Here is a 16,154-nt window from a genome sequence, read left to right on the forward strand (position 1 = left end):
TTCTGGGTCCCCTTCTGTTTTCTCTCTACACACTGTCCTTAGGTAAACTCATTAGCTCTTTTGGTTTTTCCTACCATCTGTATGCCAATGACACCCAGTTGTATCTTTCCACCCCTGACCTTTCTCCAAGGCTTGAACAGCAAGTTTCATCATGTCTCACAGCTGTCTCGCAGTGGATGCGCCATCGGCGTTTGAAGATCAACATGTCCAAGACGGAGCTTCTTGTCTTTTCTAAGCCCACCCTTCAACACTCCTTTTCTGTCTCTGTGGACAACATTTCTATTCAACCAGTCCAGCAAGCCCGCAGTCTTGGTTTTATCTTTGATTCTTCTCTGTCATGTATCCCTCAGATCCAGACCACAGCCAAGGCTTGTAGTTTCCTTCTATACAATATTGCCAAAATCCGACCATATCTCTCCGCCTCTACTGCCAAGATCCTGGTCCATGCCCTAGTGGTCTCACGACTTGATTACTATAACGTCCTCCTGACTGAGCTTCCTCTTTCTCACCTCCGTCCTTTAATCTCTGTCCAGCATTCAGCTGCACGCATTATCACATCCGCCCACCGCTCTGACCATATATTTCCTGTCTTGGCATCCCTTCACTGGCTCCCCCTCCCTTACCGCATTCAGTATAAGCTCTTGTTGTTGACGTTTAAAGCCCTCCATGGGTTGGCCTCTCCTTACTTATCAGACCTTATTTCTCCTCACCTTCCCACTAGGGCCCTCGGTTCTGGTAGTCAAGGTCTGCTGTCCCAGCCCAGGATTTCCTCTGCCCCATCTCGGATTCGCCCCTTTTCACTCGCTGCCCCTCAATCATGGAACCTTCTTCCCCCGCGAGCAAGGGCCATCACTTCTTTAACCAACTTCAAAACGGAGTTGAAGACCATCCTGTTCAGAGAAGCATTCCCAGGCATTGCATAATTGTCGCTTGCTATTTGATGTTCTTTTGGTGCCTGTTTTATCGAACCATTTCCTGTATTGCTATGTACTTTATATGTATTAGCCTACTAGCCCCACCACCTTTCCCTTCTCCTTTTATGTCATGTCTTTTAAGATTGTAAGCCTGAGGGCAGGGAACCATCTAATTAAAAAGATTGTATGTACAGCACTGTGTACATTTACAGTGCTTTATAAATAAAGGTTAATAATAATAATAAATAAGTTGCCTGTCAACATAGGGTAATCCCATGAATTTCACAGGGGTTACTTAGGTAAAGGAATACTTACAGGTGGTTTTGTCAGTTTCTTCCACTTAAATATAGCCTACAGAACAGAGTATTCACTGACAGCCTCCCATCCAAGTACTAAGTAAGGCTGAACCTGCATAGCAGCCAAGATCTGATCTGATGTCTTCAGGGTCTTTAGGATCCTTAGATAAGTAATTACAAGTAACCTGTTACCTCTACGGTCTGCATAAACAGTACATGTAGTAGTAGTAGTAGTAATAATAATAATAATAATAATAATAATAATAATAATATGATTTATTTATAGCCTGTCTTTTCATGAGGAATCAAGGCAGGTTACAACATTGAAAAAACAGTACCTCAAGGTCAATCACAATATAAAAATTGTCTCCTTCCCATCCCCCCTTCCCAATCATAAAAACAAAACAATATAAAATATATTATAATGTAAGGTTAAAAAAATTATAAACAGAAAACACAGCTAAAAATTGGGCTAAGAACCAGTTAAAGCAAGAGTTTTCTTTGCAAGGCAGACGGGGGCATCCATACTCATGGGGGAGGGGGGAGGCTAGTCTGGAAAGGCCTGCCAGTATTGGAAGGGTGCAGTATTCTCATAAGAGAAATAAGAGCTTCTAGATTAGAAAATGTCTAGACTGAGCAGAACAGTTCAGTAACAAACACTCATTTAGACTACCATGAAATTACAGTACTATATTGAAACAGACTGTGGAAACCATGGAAAGTAAAATAACCATCTGCGTTTACCCAAACTGCCCACCAGATGTCAATGTTTTATCAATGATAAAAACATTTGATAAACCGATGATATACTGTAATAAGATGCTAATGGTCAGAATAATGGCAGCATTTCAATCAGCAATTTTTTCCACAACAAGATTATTTTCTTATGAATTGTGTCCTGTAATAGTTTTTCTTTGAACAATGACACCAGTAGAAAATTTAAGAGGAAGGAAACTTTCCTCGATTTTCTTTTTAGAAATTTTGATTGTCAAGAGAACCTTTAAAATTTTACCAAATACACGTTTAGAATGCCCACAAACAGCTCTGCAACACCACACATCACTTGCAATTGCAGTTTTGTACCTGCTATAAGCATTTGGGTCCAACAGTAGTAGCACATTCCTATGTACAGAAAATATGCAGGGGTAGCTGTGTTGGCCATTTAACAAATACAAACAAAAATCCATCAGTGATACCTTTATTGGCCAACCAAAATGCCCAATATACTCATTGCAAGCTTTCAGAAATGCCCATTGAGCTTCAAAAGCTTGCAACAAATATGTTGTGCATTTTGGTTGGCCAGTAAAGGTATCACTGATTTATTTTTGTTTGTATTCCTATATACAGTCAGTCCTACTTATCCATGGTGTTTTTCTCCACAGATTCAAGCATCCATGGCTTGAAAATATTTTTTAAAAGTATAAATTCCAAATAGCAAACTTTGATTTTCCATTTTATATATGAGACACCATTTTCCTTTCCCATTGTATTTAATGGGACTTGAGCAGCCACATATTTTGTTATCCATGGGGCTCCTGGAACCAAACCCCAGCGGATAACAAGGGTCCACTGTATCATGAATATATCAGGGTAGCAGCAGATTTCCCAAACCACAGGCCTTGTAGTTGAATGATATAAGGAGTATGGACCCTGCTATCAAGGTCCTCCCTTGCCTTCTTACCTGAGTGGGAGGAAGAACAGGCAGTACACCAAGGAGCTCTTGGAAGTCATAGCTGAGAGTAATTAAATGGAATCCCTGCTATCTCAGTTATCACAGGCAGCAGGTATTCCTTTGATCTAAGAAGCAGCAGTGCTTTTGTGTGGATGGGGCAGGGACCCAGACCATGGTGGGCCATACAAAGCCAAGAGCTGAAAATTCTTCTCTCCTGTTAGAGGTACCATTGAGTTCAGTGCATGTTTATTCCCAGATAAATGGTTACAGAATTGTAGCTTACCCCTGGTTATAGTACACTGTAAGCATAGGAGAAAAAATAGCAGCTGAATGTATCATCCAGACTAATATTTTTTCATTCCATCTGTTATTGATTTACACTCAAGAAGGAGGCACTCTACATCACATCACATCCTTCCAACCCTTTTCTACCCATTTAAAAGTGTAGACTATTCTTTTTTAAAAAAATACGTTGGTGTGAGTGTTGGACTACAACTCTGGAGACCAGAGTTCAATTCCCCACTTGGCTATGGAAACTCACTGGGTGACCTTGTGCAAGTCACACACTCTCAGCCCCAGAAAAACCTATTAAAAGCTAGCTCATTAAGACACTGAATGGCAGTGAAGCCCTAGGGTTTTATACAAGACTCTTCCCAAAAGTCTTGTTTGGAAATATTGGTGGTCTCTAGCTTAATAATCTTACTTTTTATGTGCACATTTGATCAATGGGTAAATTTTGGGCTTGGCATGTGTGTGTGTGTGCGCGTGCACATGCGTGTGCCTTTAAGTCACCTGTCGACTTATGGCAACCTCGTGAATTAAATAGGGTTTTCTTAGGCAAGGAATGCTCAGAGGTGGTTTTTGTCGATTGTTATGAAAACTTCCAAACTCAATAAGCAACCATTTATGTAGTAAACAATCAAAAGGATTATTAGTTGTGTGCTCAACTGACTGAAATGTAGACCTTATTTATCCACATATACATCTGTTTTCATTTTAACCAGCTTAAGTTATGGTTTAGTCTTGGTTGGTAAGGAAAGGCAGGATATAAATAAAACTTGTAATGGTAGTGATGGTAGTAGTAAGTATGACAATGACCTCATTCCTATAAGCATTTTCTTATTAGATGCAAGTAACACTATAACATCTGTACTGGGACAGTTTCTGCCAGTTGTGAGTAAACTGAACGTAAGCACACAAGAGGTAAGTGTGTTTCCCGCCACCCCTGCTTTTCTTTCAGGCAAGCGTTTTCCAATTTGACAGACTTGCACAGATTAAAAGGAAGGGGCAATTGTCATTGGGATTGATGAGTCTTATCAGCCTCTTTGTTATATGATGGATCTTTGCCCCCAAGAGCCATCATACCTCTTGAGACATCCTCTCAGACCCCCATGCCACTGCTTCCATTCCTCTCAACAGGAAACTACCTCCAACACCATGTGTCTCATTTTGTTTTGAGACCTGACAGGTGTCCTTTCATCCATAGAATCCTCCAAAGTCACCTCCATGCCTTCTGAGGAGTGAAGCAGTTGTTTCTATTCCTGTGCCACATAATTGCTGATAAAGGCGAGAGCTTGGAATCAATTGTAGATTTTCAGACTTAGAATGTGATTTTTGATAGTTCTGTCCCGAGGCATCCCCTTTTTCCTTCCCTTCCAGGAAAGTATGCTCTACTGTTTCATCTTCCCTGATGCATTGATTTTACAAAGTACTTCACATGGAGAGGGGAGATCAAACAAAGATTTGGGGAAAGTAAATCTGAAACTGTATAATGCTATAACATTCTTTCAGGTAAACCTAATCTAATTGAGATTTTTACAATATGGAGTTTTCTCCAGAGTTTGCCCTCACAAGCTCTGCCATTTAAATGTCCAGGCCATTTCATGGACCCAAACAGTGAAGTTTATCCCTCCTCCCTTGGCAGTGTTGCTGCTGGCAGCTCACAGCCACTTGCTTTTAAGGTCTGCTGAGGTGCCCAGATTACATGCTGGTTGCCTCATTTGATTCCCAAGCTGATGGGTGCACCAGCAGTGGTGGTGCTGCTGAGCATGGAGGAGAGAAAAGCCTCACTATTTGGGCTAGGAACTGGCCCAGATATTAAATGGTGACAGCTGCCAGTATCTGTCCTGCCTATTAAAAGTAGTGGTGGCAATGGTGGTGGTGACAGCAGGGGCAGCAAGGGGTGGCAATGGAAGCAGCAGTGCAAAATCCAGGAAACTCCATAGGGCCAATCAGATGGTATAGAGTATCTACCCAATGTCCCCATGGAGTGACTCCAGGGCTGGTGTGGGGGAAGGTAGCAGGAGTCCATTCAGACTCTTGCCCCTGGTGTAGCCTAGCCTTGAGATAACATTTGCTGTCTTTAATGCAGCATCATACTGCTGGCTCATGTTCAAGTCATGAACAACATTAATTCCAAGGTCCATTTCATATATAGTACTGCTGAGCCAAGTATCTCCCACCCTACACCTATGTATTTGGATTTATGGCCTAAATTTTGCACTTGTCATTGCTGAATTTCATTTCATTTATTTCAGTCCAGCTTTCTAGTTTATCAACATCCTTTTGAAATCTGCTTCTGTCTTCCTATGTGTTAGCTATCCCCTCCCAGATGCAAATTTGGTAACATTTCCCTCCACCTCATCTTCTAAATTATTGATAAAAATATTGAAGAGTGTTAGCCGCAGGACAGACCACTGTCTGTGGCACTCCACTTGAAACTCCCGTCCAGTTTGAAGCAACTCTCTGAGCACAGCTTTCCAACCAATTATGGATCCATTTGATGGGATTTCCATCTATTTAATATTCAGTCTGTTTGCTAATCAAAGTATCATGGTGCACTGTGTAAAATGCAGTCTGATTACTATGGATAAGAATTCCGATCCAAGCCCACAGAGGTGAAAGCCTGACTTCTGGCAAGCAGGATGTACCCCAGACAAGAGTTCACCTGACTTTGCATGTATATGAATCGAGCAGTAGGACCACTCATCTCATCCTGTTCCAGTGGAACACCCAGTTGCTCTGCCAATCCCTGGAAGGCTAATAGGCAGCCCAAAACCAAAGATAACCAGATAGTGTATCCCAAGGAAATTGTAGGTCCTATTCTTAACAGATTATTTTAAAAATGTACTGAAGTCTCAAAGGCCATAAAAGACACCAGTTCAGTTCAGTTCATTTATTTATATGCCACCTTTCTGCTAGGTTAGGACCTAAGCAGCTCACAGAAGAATGAACTAAAAACAATTCAATTTTAAAACACACCAAGCTTTAATATACTGCATTTAATGTAAAGCCCAAGCAGCAAAATTTTGATGGCTGAACCAGCAACAATCTGAAAAGTCCTGACTGAATATCACATTTGATCATCATGACCCCACCCTGCAGTACATTATGTTAACTACGGCCCTATACAGACAGGCCAAAATAAAGCTGCTTCGGGTCACTTTGGAGGTATGCTGTTTACATGATGCATGCGTCCCAAGAGTCCGGAAGCTGCACCAAAACTGTGCACCAGTCCTTAGGACTGGATCATGGCTTTGGTGTGGCTTCCGGGCTCTTAATATGCATGCATTATTTAAACAGAATACTTCCAAAGTGACTCGAAGCAGCTTTATTTTGGCCTGTCTGTATAGGGCCTATGTGTCTGAAGAATGCATACCAATTGCACAAAACTCAAGTAGAATTTCTTTATTTTCAGGTGCACCTTTTTGGTATGATAAGTGGTGCATTAGTCTAATTCTTAGGGACTTTATCAAAGAGATATCCTCAAACTGGGATGGTGAGTTAAGCAAAAAGGACACGTCACCCTGCCAGCTTCAATGAATCCTTATTTAAACCATTCCACAGAAACTCCTTGTGAACTAAGGTTAAAGTCAGGCCCACTCCAGCTAGTCCCCAGATAGTTTGGCAGGAGTGAACAGAGTAGTAGTATAAAAATTGTTGGACACTTCCCTCCTTCACTGTGGTAGTAGAGAAATAGGTTCAATTGCCAGCCAATTGAAGAAGGAATGATCATCTTCTTATCCACTCTTGGGGGTAAGCAGTGAGTTCATTTGGTGAGAGAAGGGCGAGTTATTTCATTGGGAGCAGGGACTTTCCCGCAATGATTTACCTCTTTAGACAAGAGATGGGGAAAATGAAATCCCAGGACTGCAAGCATCCCCCAAATCTGTTTTTTAAGGTCCACGTAGACTGAAGGCAATATTCCAATTTTACTTTAAAATATACTTTTTGGGAATTCCTCTGTATATTTATGAATATAATTTATGAATATTTTAGACTGATTGTCTTTATTTTTGTAATGTTGTTTTCTTTTTTCTTATAAAATTGTATAAAAATGATGACTTAATGAAAAAATAACTTATCATTTTTATTTGAGCAGCTTGATAATGGAGCCATACATACCTACCATTCAGATCCAAATTTTCAGGAGCCAACAAAATTGTCTTTAGTTGGGTAAGAAAAATAGCTGTCTCTAGAATTACTATAAAGCATAACCCTTTCTCTATGCAATACTGAAAAAATTCATATAAAATTTGTTACCATTTACAGTTGTTTTCATACAGCAAATAATTCTGACAAAATCTCAGATTTTTGCAGAATCTCACTTTCAGGTGAGCAAGATCCTTGGTTAAATTTAGCATTATGCAGAACCAGCTGTTGTTCATGTTAGAGAAATATTCAGTTGCTGACTCAGGGGAAAATGCATAGCAGGTACATAAATAGGAAATAAATATAGTGGATTTGATGCTAAGATAAGTTAATTTAGGAAACTTCATGGAAGAAATGTTTCCCATTCCCCATACCTTGCAGCCACCTGCAACTCCGGAAGAGCCTCTGTAAAGGACTCTCCTGAACAGTCTGGGATGAGGCACAAAGACTGCTGGGGATTAGAGGAATGGGAAGTTTTTCTTCCATAAACCTCCTTAAATCAGCTTAGGTTAGGATTCAAGCTATTGTCCTTCCTTCAGTATAATAGTAGATTGAAATATTTTTATTAAGTGTTTCAATATCCTGGAGCCATCAAGGTAGAAATGTCCAAAATGAAGGAATATCTATAGACAGAAATAAAAATAATGGATGACATCCTTTTCATTAGTTTGAATTAGAGTAAACTTGAATCAGTCAACCGCTCAGCTTTTTAACTAGAGTATACTCACTCAATCAATTGATTAGTGGATCAACATATAGGCAAATCCAATTGATTCAGTGGTTCTACACTAGTCAGGACAAAACTAGGATTTAGGTAAAGAAAGAGGTGAATATATATCCAGTATAGCTATCATATAAGAAGATACCTCTGCCAGATTTTTGTAATTCCCATTTTGGACTATCTCATGTCCCTCTGTGTAGCAGCTTCAGGGAACTGGAGGGATGCCACAGAGATAAAGAGGGAACCCCCTCTTCACCAGCTCACTTTCATGCATATGAATTTAAATCCAATCCATTATTTTTCAGATGTTATCTTCCTATTTTTTAAATTTTAATTTTTTTTTCCAATTATTTAGGTTACCTGGTTTCTGGGATGCAAAGTCAAAAAAGCCTTGTAACTGTACTAAATCACAGTGTCTCAAATTGTAAGTAAATGAATTTTTGGCATCATGCACACAAAATAATATTTGAAATACACACTTACAGTACTACGTTTTTAAAAAGCACCATGATAATATAAGCTGCTACTTTTCTTTTACTTTCAGGTAGTTCATATTTCTAACTACCTATAATAAAAATTAGATATTAACCATTATATTTCTGTGTTTGTCAAAATTGTGATAATTAAAATTAAATTATGCATATTACTTTTCTATGTAAATACCTGCTGAAAGTGTATTGGTCTCACTTTAACAATAATGTCAAGTTAAATGTCAAGGAAATGTTGAAAGAGAACATAAAGGCGCGTTCCGGATGGGCCCTATGGGGCGCCATCGTTATGCGCGAGGGGCGGCGTTTCCTGACACGCCTTGCCCCTCGTGCGTAAAGACTACGTCAAAATGCCGGTGCCGCCATTTTGACGTCGCAGACACGCAGCGCATGGACGTCACACACCGGAAGTAGCACCACGAGTGTGCGCCTCACGCCTTGTGGCGCCTCTTCCAGGGCTCAGGAAGAAGCACCATTTTGGCGCTTCTTTGTTGCTGCGCCCGGGAACCATGCGGTTTGGCTGCTGCGGTTCCTGGATGCAGCAACCGGCAGCGGCGTGAGACCACCCGTTTTGGGCAGTCTGTAACGTGCCATAAATTGACTTAATGAACTTTGCGTTTAACTGAATATTAAAAAACACTTTAAAAAGTAATGCCAAGATCAATCTCCAGCACATTTACTTGTATAGGAGAGAAGATGATGATGATGATGATGATGATGATGATGATGATGATGATGATGATGATGATTATGATGATTTATATTTTCCCACCTCTCCCAGATGGATCGAGGCAGGATTCCAATTTAAAAATTACATACAAACACATCAATAAAATACAATAACAGTGATAATTCCATTAAAAATGAACACAGCGTCACATAACAGGGGCAATAAAATTATACAATGATCAAGGAGTGGAGCAATGTCTCTTAGACATCATTATGGTTATAGTATCATAGAAATCTTCTTTCCTGCCACTTTTACTAAAACTGTATATATTGGCCATTTTCTAGACTGGGAGATCATTCTGCACTTCCTATAAAAGGATTTAGTAGCTTCACTGCTTCCTATGCCCCCTGGTGCAGGTCATTGTTTTTTGGATAATAAGGTGGTCTTTATTTATTTATTTATTTAATAGGATTTATATCCCTCTTTTCTCTCAATAAAGGATTCAAGGTGGCTTACAATAATTTAAAAAGACAGAACTAAAACATTAATTACAAAAGTTTAAAAAATTAAATATTGACCAGAATGGGGACTGCAGTCAAGAAATAAGAAGACGACTAGGAATGGGAAGGGCACCTATGAAAGAACTGGAAAGATACTGAAAAGTAAAGACATACAACTGAGCATTAAAGTCAGAATCATTGAGGCCATTGTATTCCCCATTACCATGTTCGGATGCAAGAGCTGAACAGTGAAGGAAGCAGACAGAAAGAAAATCAACTCATCTGAAATGTGGCGCTGGAGAAGAGTACTTAGGATATCATGGACAGCCAAGAAAACAAAGAAATACGTTCTTGAACAGATCAGACCAGGGATCTCCTTGGAAGCAAAGATGATCAAGTTGAGACTATAGTACTTTGGCAACATAATGAGAAGGCACAGATCACTAGAAAAAACAATAATGCTAGAAAAGATGGGGGGCAGAAGAAAGAGAAGAAGACCACAAATCAGATGGATAAACTCAATCAGGGGGCTTATGGGCAAGGGCTTGCAGGATCCTGGGCAAGGCAGTGGTAGATAGGGATTCTTGGAGATGTCTCATCCACAGGGTCTCCATGAGTCGGAACCACTAAATAGATTTAACCTAATTTTTAGGAGGAATTATGGTTTACTGAAAATGCATATGTTGTTGCAATCTTTTAAACTCCAATCTTTTTAGACATCATGGTAGCATACATAATGACTATCACAGTCTCATAGTGCTTGTAGACAGAAATTAATGCCAACCTCAAATTAATGAATTATAAAATATATGTTTTATGTTTTCTTTGTTAAATACAGGTACTGTGATTGCTTTGCAAATGGTGATTTCTGCAGTAACTGCAACTGCAATAATTGTTATAATAATCCACAACATGAAATAGAACGGTTTAATGCTATTAAGGTAATACAACAATGTTCTATTCCCTAATTTTTGCCTCCATTTTGTTCTTTACATTAATCAAACTGCTGTACTATTGAAAGTATGGATATAGATCATTTCTTATTCGTGTGTGTGTGTGTGTGTGTGTGTGTGTGTTTTAAGTGATTAAACATACAGTTGCTCCTTTGAATTCACAGGGGTTCAGTTCTGGTATCTACCATGGATGCGAAAAATACACAAATTATTACACGCCATATTATTAAATGGTAGCAATGTGAATTTACTTCAGCATGTCCTCATTCATGTCACCATCATTTAATAATATGGGTGTGACAATCTGTAGATCATTGAATTTGTGGATCTGAAAACCTGAGGATCCAAAGGGCCAACTGTATTCATTTTCCTCACAAAAGTCTCCTTTTGAATCATTGCAATATTAGACTAGACTAAATAGTCCACTGAAATTGTAAAAAATAATAAAATGTAGAAATTATGGTACAGATATACCTGCGGTACAGACTGGCAGGGAGCGGCGTGAATGTGCTAATTGTAGAGTTCCAGAGTGCGCCCCAATTGCACGCTCTGGAGCCCTTGTCCATACAGACTCCATCATCATGGCAGCCTCCTGTCCACATGGTGGCCACCATGATGACATCAACACCGCACAATGTCCAAATGTCACTTCCAGGAAGTGATGTCATAGCAGCACCCTTTCCCTTTTAATGGCACTGCAAAAAAGAAGCCACTTAGAACAGCTTCTTTTTGGCAGTGTGTCAGTACTGCACAGTGTGGCTGCTGCAGCACTGACAAGGGGGAAAGATTTAAATACTTCAAAGCTACATTGAAACTAATGAACTTTTCTTTTAAAAGAAGATTCTCCAAGTATAACAGGCTTTTGAGCAAAAGTTTTAAAAACAGAGGATAAATGACTAAGCAAAACTCACCCTGCATATACCTTAACTGTTATTTAGCTGATCTGGAATTTTTCCTTTATGTCGAAAAATATTTTCATTTGTTTCAGTTACTAGCTTACTAATTTTTGGCACTAGATGAGTTGTGGAAAGTATAATGAAAAACTCTGTCAGAGAGATCAAATTTCCAGTATTTCCGTTTTGTTCAAGTACTGAGCCTATTCATTTATTTAGTATCCCACCTTTCTCCTTTTACAGGATCCAAAGTGGCCAACCAACAACCAATTAATAGCAAATAAGGCAGTAGGAATAATTTTAAGACCTGTAAAAATTGAGACAAGTTTCCTGAATGCAAATTATACATGCCAAACACCTTTGTTATTTGATCCTGCAGACTAAAACCTATTGAATTTGTTGTGTATAAAATATATGGTTGTACAGTACAGACGTATATAGCAGACAAACTGCTATAAACATATTTTATCCTATGTAACAGATGGATCATGTAATCAGCAGCATTCTTTCCAGCTGCAATCTGAACAATAGTTAAGCATAACATGGCTAAGTAAGGACACATTTTAGAAGAAATGAGTTGACTTTTTTTCTTCAGTTCAGATAAGAGTTTTTGTCTTGCATATAAATAAAATGCTTTATTTTAGGCATGTCTTGACAGAAACCCAGAAGCTTTCCTGCCAAAGATTGGGAAAGGAAAAGTAGGAGATATCAAACCAAGACATAACAAAGGATGTAATTGTAAACGTTCAGGGTGCTTAAAGAATTACTGTGAATGCTTTGAGGTTTGTTAAGTAAATTTTTCTAATTCGCTTTCATAAAAATATAGTATCAGAGGAGGGAAGGGTGGGAACAAAGAATCCTCATGGGGGGACTCCCACAAGTGTGTTCCTGAGGACAAGGAGGCAGTAGCAGCTGGCACCTCAAACTAAAAAGTGGTTGGGAGGATGGCGAGTGCAAAAACACTCACAGAAATGAGGACATGCCCTAATTCAGCGGCACAGGTGTGGTATATTTTTCGGAAGTGTATCAGTACAGGAAGATAAATCTTCTTTAGTGACTAACAAAAAGATGGACACCAACATGTGCTATAGAATAAGCCACAAGATTCTACATAATATTCCTCCTCAGCATAAGCCAGTAAGGACTAAAAGGGCTTAATGGATAGGGAATAATGGCCCAAAACACACTGCAGAAATAATCTAGTTTGAGACCACTTTAACTGCCCTGACTCAATGCTAGGAAATTCTGGGAACTCTAGTTTTGTGAGACACTTAGCCTTCTCTGTCAGAGAGGTCTGGTGCCACAATAAACCACAGTTCCCAGGATTCCCTAGCACTGAGCCAGGATAGTTAAAGCTATCTCAAACTGGATTATTTCTGCAGTGTATTTTGGGCCCATAACACACTGTTTTGGTTTGTTGGAATGCAGTATCTTAGAAGAGGGCATAGGCAGATCTTGACTAGAAATACTACCACAATGCAAGAATGTGTTGCAGGTCCCATTTACAGTGGACCCTTGTTATACGCTGGGGTTTGGTTCCAAGATCCCCCATGTATAACAAAATCCATGTAGGCTCAAGTCCCATTAAATATAATGACATAGCAAAATGGTGTCCCTTATAAAAAATGGAAAATCAAGGTAAATTTATACTTTTTGGAATATTTTCAAACCGTGGATGCTTGAATCCATGTATAAAAAATCTGTGTATAAGAAGAGCTGACTGTATTTACATTATTTCTAAAGCAATAGTTTGCTTAGTAATAAGTTTTTTTTGTCTATGATGCTCATCAAAACAGTCATAGAGTCATCTCAGAACCCAGGTGCGGAGAAAGGAGCAACAATAAGCCCTATTGTAGATAGACCAGCAGTTACACAGTAGGACACACTGATCTCATTTGTATTCTTTTCTGTATTTGTTTTAAATAAAATAAGTTCTTTGTGAATTAGAGTGTTTTCAATCTCCTAGGCTAAAATTATGTGTTCATCTATCTGCAAATGTGTTGGCTGCAAAAATTATGAAGAAAGCCCGGATCGGAAAACACTAATCAATATGCCAAATCATATGGAGATTAAAAGTAATGAAGGAAATGACTCTGTATCATTTTCTAATTTGGAAATATGGTCAAACCCCAGAAAAGACAGGTAATTTTTAAGGGCTACCTATGTAATTAATTTTCTAGGACATATATTTTGATATAGAATTTATTATATGCTTAATAGTGATGTGTTTTAAACATAGCAGTTATTTATCACTTAGACAAACCCTTTCAGTCTAGCTCTTGGGTCCATTCAACCTCTCCTTGCTCCCTTCTGTGTGTTCCATCTTATCTACAAGTATTCAAACACACCTTTCTAACTTGCTTCAGCTTGATACTGCTGCGGAAGTAAAGGTTATAATACTGTTAGGGGTTTTTTTGTACCAATAGAAGCTTGTACATTTGTATCAGAAGCCAACTTTGCAACATGTGCTTTCTTTCAGAGCTTAACTAGAAATTGCTCTTTGTCCTTGTTTTCTGAACACTGGGTGGCAGTATGAATGTATGTGTCCATATACATATGTACACATTTGGCAACATGACAGTTCTATAAAAACTGCAGTAGGAGTCTTGCAAACAAATCTTCAAAAGTGCACTGCAGTCAAATTGAGGATTTTTTTTTTTTAAATAACAGATTTGAACGGTCAGTGACAGGTGCATCAGCAAGGAAAGAATTTTGGTAGGGTTTTGAAAATATTCACTTTGTTGTTGTTAGCTGCCCTCAAGTCGACTTCAATTCACGATGTCCCTGTGAATTTGCCTAATAAAGAGTTACATCAAGGATATACGTATTATCCTTGCTCTTTAACGGTGATCGCCTGAAGCACACCTACTTATATACAGGAATCATTAATGGCTTAGTATCTTTCAGATATTTGGAATGACTTACTCTATAAGCCAGGACGAGAGCTGAGAAGTGGAACTAATACTTTTCTGTAAAAAAAAGTGGCAGGTGGAAAAAGGATGATTAACCCTGATTTGCTTAATATTTTCCTCCTGAACCCACTTTCCCTGTGTGTTTTTCCTGCTAGGATTTCAAAGAGGAGAAGAATAACTAGAAGGAACAGGTTGCGGGCGAGAGCACAGTGGAAGGATTAAGCATGCTGGCATTACTGTTTTGTTACAAACTGTCCTTGACCACATAGTATCTATTCAGAGGTGAACCTGGTTCACCTGATACATCTGACACCAAACATCTAATTCAGCTACGAGTATATTTACTAGTATTCCTGGAGAGAGAGCCAATAGGGTGCAGTGGTTAGAGTGCTGGACTAGGACCCTGCAGACCAGAGCCTGAATTCTTGCTCAGGCATGGAAACCCACTTGGTGACACACACTCTCAGTCTCAGAGGAAGGCAATGGCAAAACTACCTTTGAACAAATCTTGCAAAGAAATCCACATTATAGGTTTGTCTTAAGGTCACCATAAGTCAGAAAAGAATTGAAGGCACACAACAATAACAAATTACTCAGCACTTTGGAAACTATTTTTTTTTTCATCAGTTCTCTTTCTCCTTCTCTCTCTTTTTTGTTCTTGTTTTTGTTCCAATAGGCAATCTAATACATGTATATCATGGGAAGTAGTTGAGGCAACATGTGCCTGTCTCCTGGCACAAGCTGAAGAGGCAGAAAAAGAAGCTTATTCTTTTTGTGTAGCAGAACGAATGATCCTAGAAGAATTTGGGATATGCTTATCACAGATTCTGCACTCTGAATTTAAATCTAAAGGACTGAAAGTTGAATAATATGTCTCATTTACAGATGCACAATGATCTGAAGGACTACTTGTTATTGCCTTTGATGTTGATACTATTTTTAAAAAATTAACTTGATTTATTGCTGTCATATCATGACTACTTTTTATTTCAATTTCATACTAGTTTATGTTACCATAGTTTTCCCCCCCATATTAACAGCACCATCATACTAGATTATATAAATTTTTCAGTGTCATTTCAAGATTTGCATTACTACAGGCTCAAAAAGGATTGCAAAAATAGGGCTAGATTACTTAAACCTAAATGTTCCAGGTAACATGTTTGTGGCTTATACATTATATGGTTCTTGGATTATTCTAAATTATGTAACATCAAATGCAAGCCCTAAGATCTGAAAAGAATTGCTAATATGACTGCATAACATTGTGAAATTCTTTTTGTTTCAGGCTGGTACTCTCATTTCTAATTCCTCTTGAAGTTTAATCATTTCAGAGACTTCACTGGAAAGTTGATTTACTGAAGATGATTTTAAAAATGAAGTACCTTAAATGTAGTTTGAATTCCTTTTATTGAATGTTTAATTGTTTGGGTTTGATAGAAATGTTGAAAAGAACTTGTTTTCTGTTCACCATGCTTTACTGGGTTTGTAATGCATTTTATCTCATGAATATTCTTACTAAAATTATTTTCATTGCTAAAAAAGGAAAAGATACAACAGTTGAGAAAGTAAAAGTTGGAGTCATGACATTTGTGCCAAACCCCAAATCAGTTCCATATTTCTAGTGCAAACTTTGGCAATAAATTTCATAATATGTAAAATTTTAAAGTGTCCAGAATTTTCATTTTTAAACAATAATTTCAG

The 16,154-nt window shown here is 38.5% G+C and overlaps 1 protein-coding gene across 7 annotated transcripts in view; it reads left to right on the forward strand.

The window, feature by feature from the left end:
* Positions 1-15,939, forward strand: part of TESMIN (testis expressed metallothionein like protein) — a 36,905-nt gene extending 20,966 nt beyond the window's left edge. For 6 of the 7 annotated variants that reach the window (XM_089520813.1, XM_089520817.1, XM_089520812.1 and 3 more), the window contains 7 exons: positions 4,009-4,085; positions 7,264-7,337; positions 8,390-8,458; positions 10,531-10,633; positions 12,183-12,320; positions 13,505-13,680; positions 15,127-15,732. In XM_089520813.1, the coding sequence (XP_089376939.1) occupies positions 4,009-4,085; positions 7,264-7,337; positions 8,390-8,458; positions 10,531-10,633; positions 12,183-12,320; positions 13,505-13,680; positions 15,127-15,319 (830 nt within the window). In that variant the 3' untranslated portion in view covers positions 15,320-15,732. The other variant, XM_089520814.1, reaches the window with a different exon arrangement.
* The last annotated feature ends 215 nt before the right edge of the window (positions 15,940-16,154 follow it).

The sequence above is a fragment of the Sceloporus occidentalis genome, unplaced genomic scaffold (assembly GCF_023333645.1).
Source record: "Sceloporus occidentalis isolate IW3139 unplaced genomic scaffold, rSceOcc1.0.p SCAF_4, whole genome shotgun sequence".
NCBI lineage: Eukaryota > Metazoa > Chordata > Lepidosauria > Squamata > Phrynosomatidae > Sceloporus > Sceloporus occidentalis.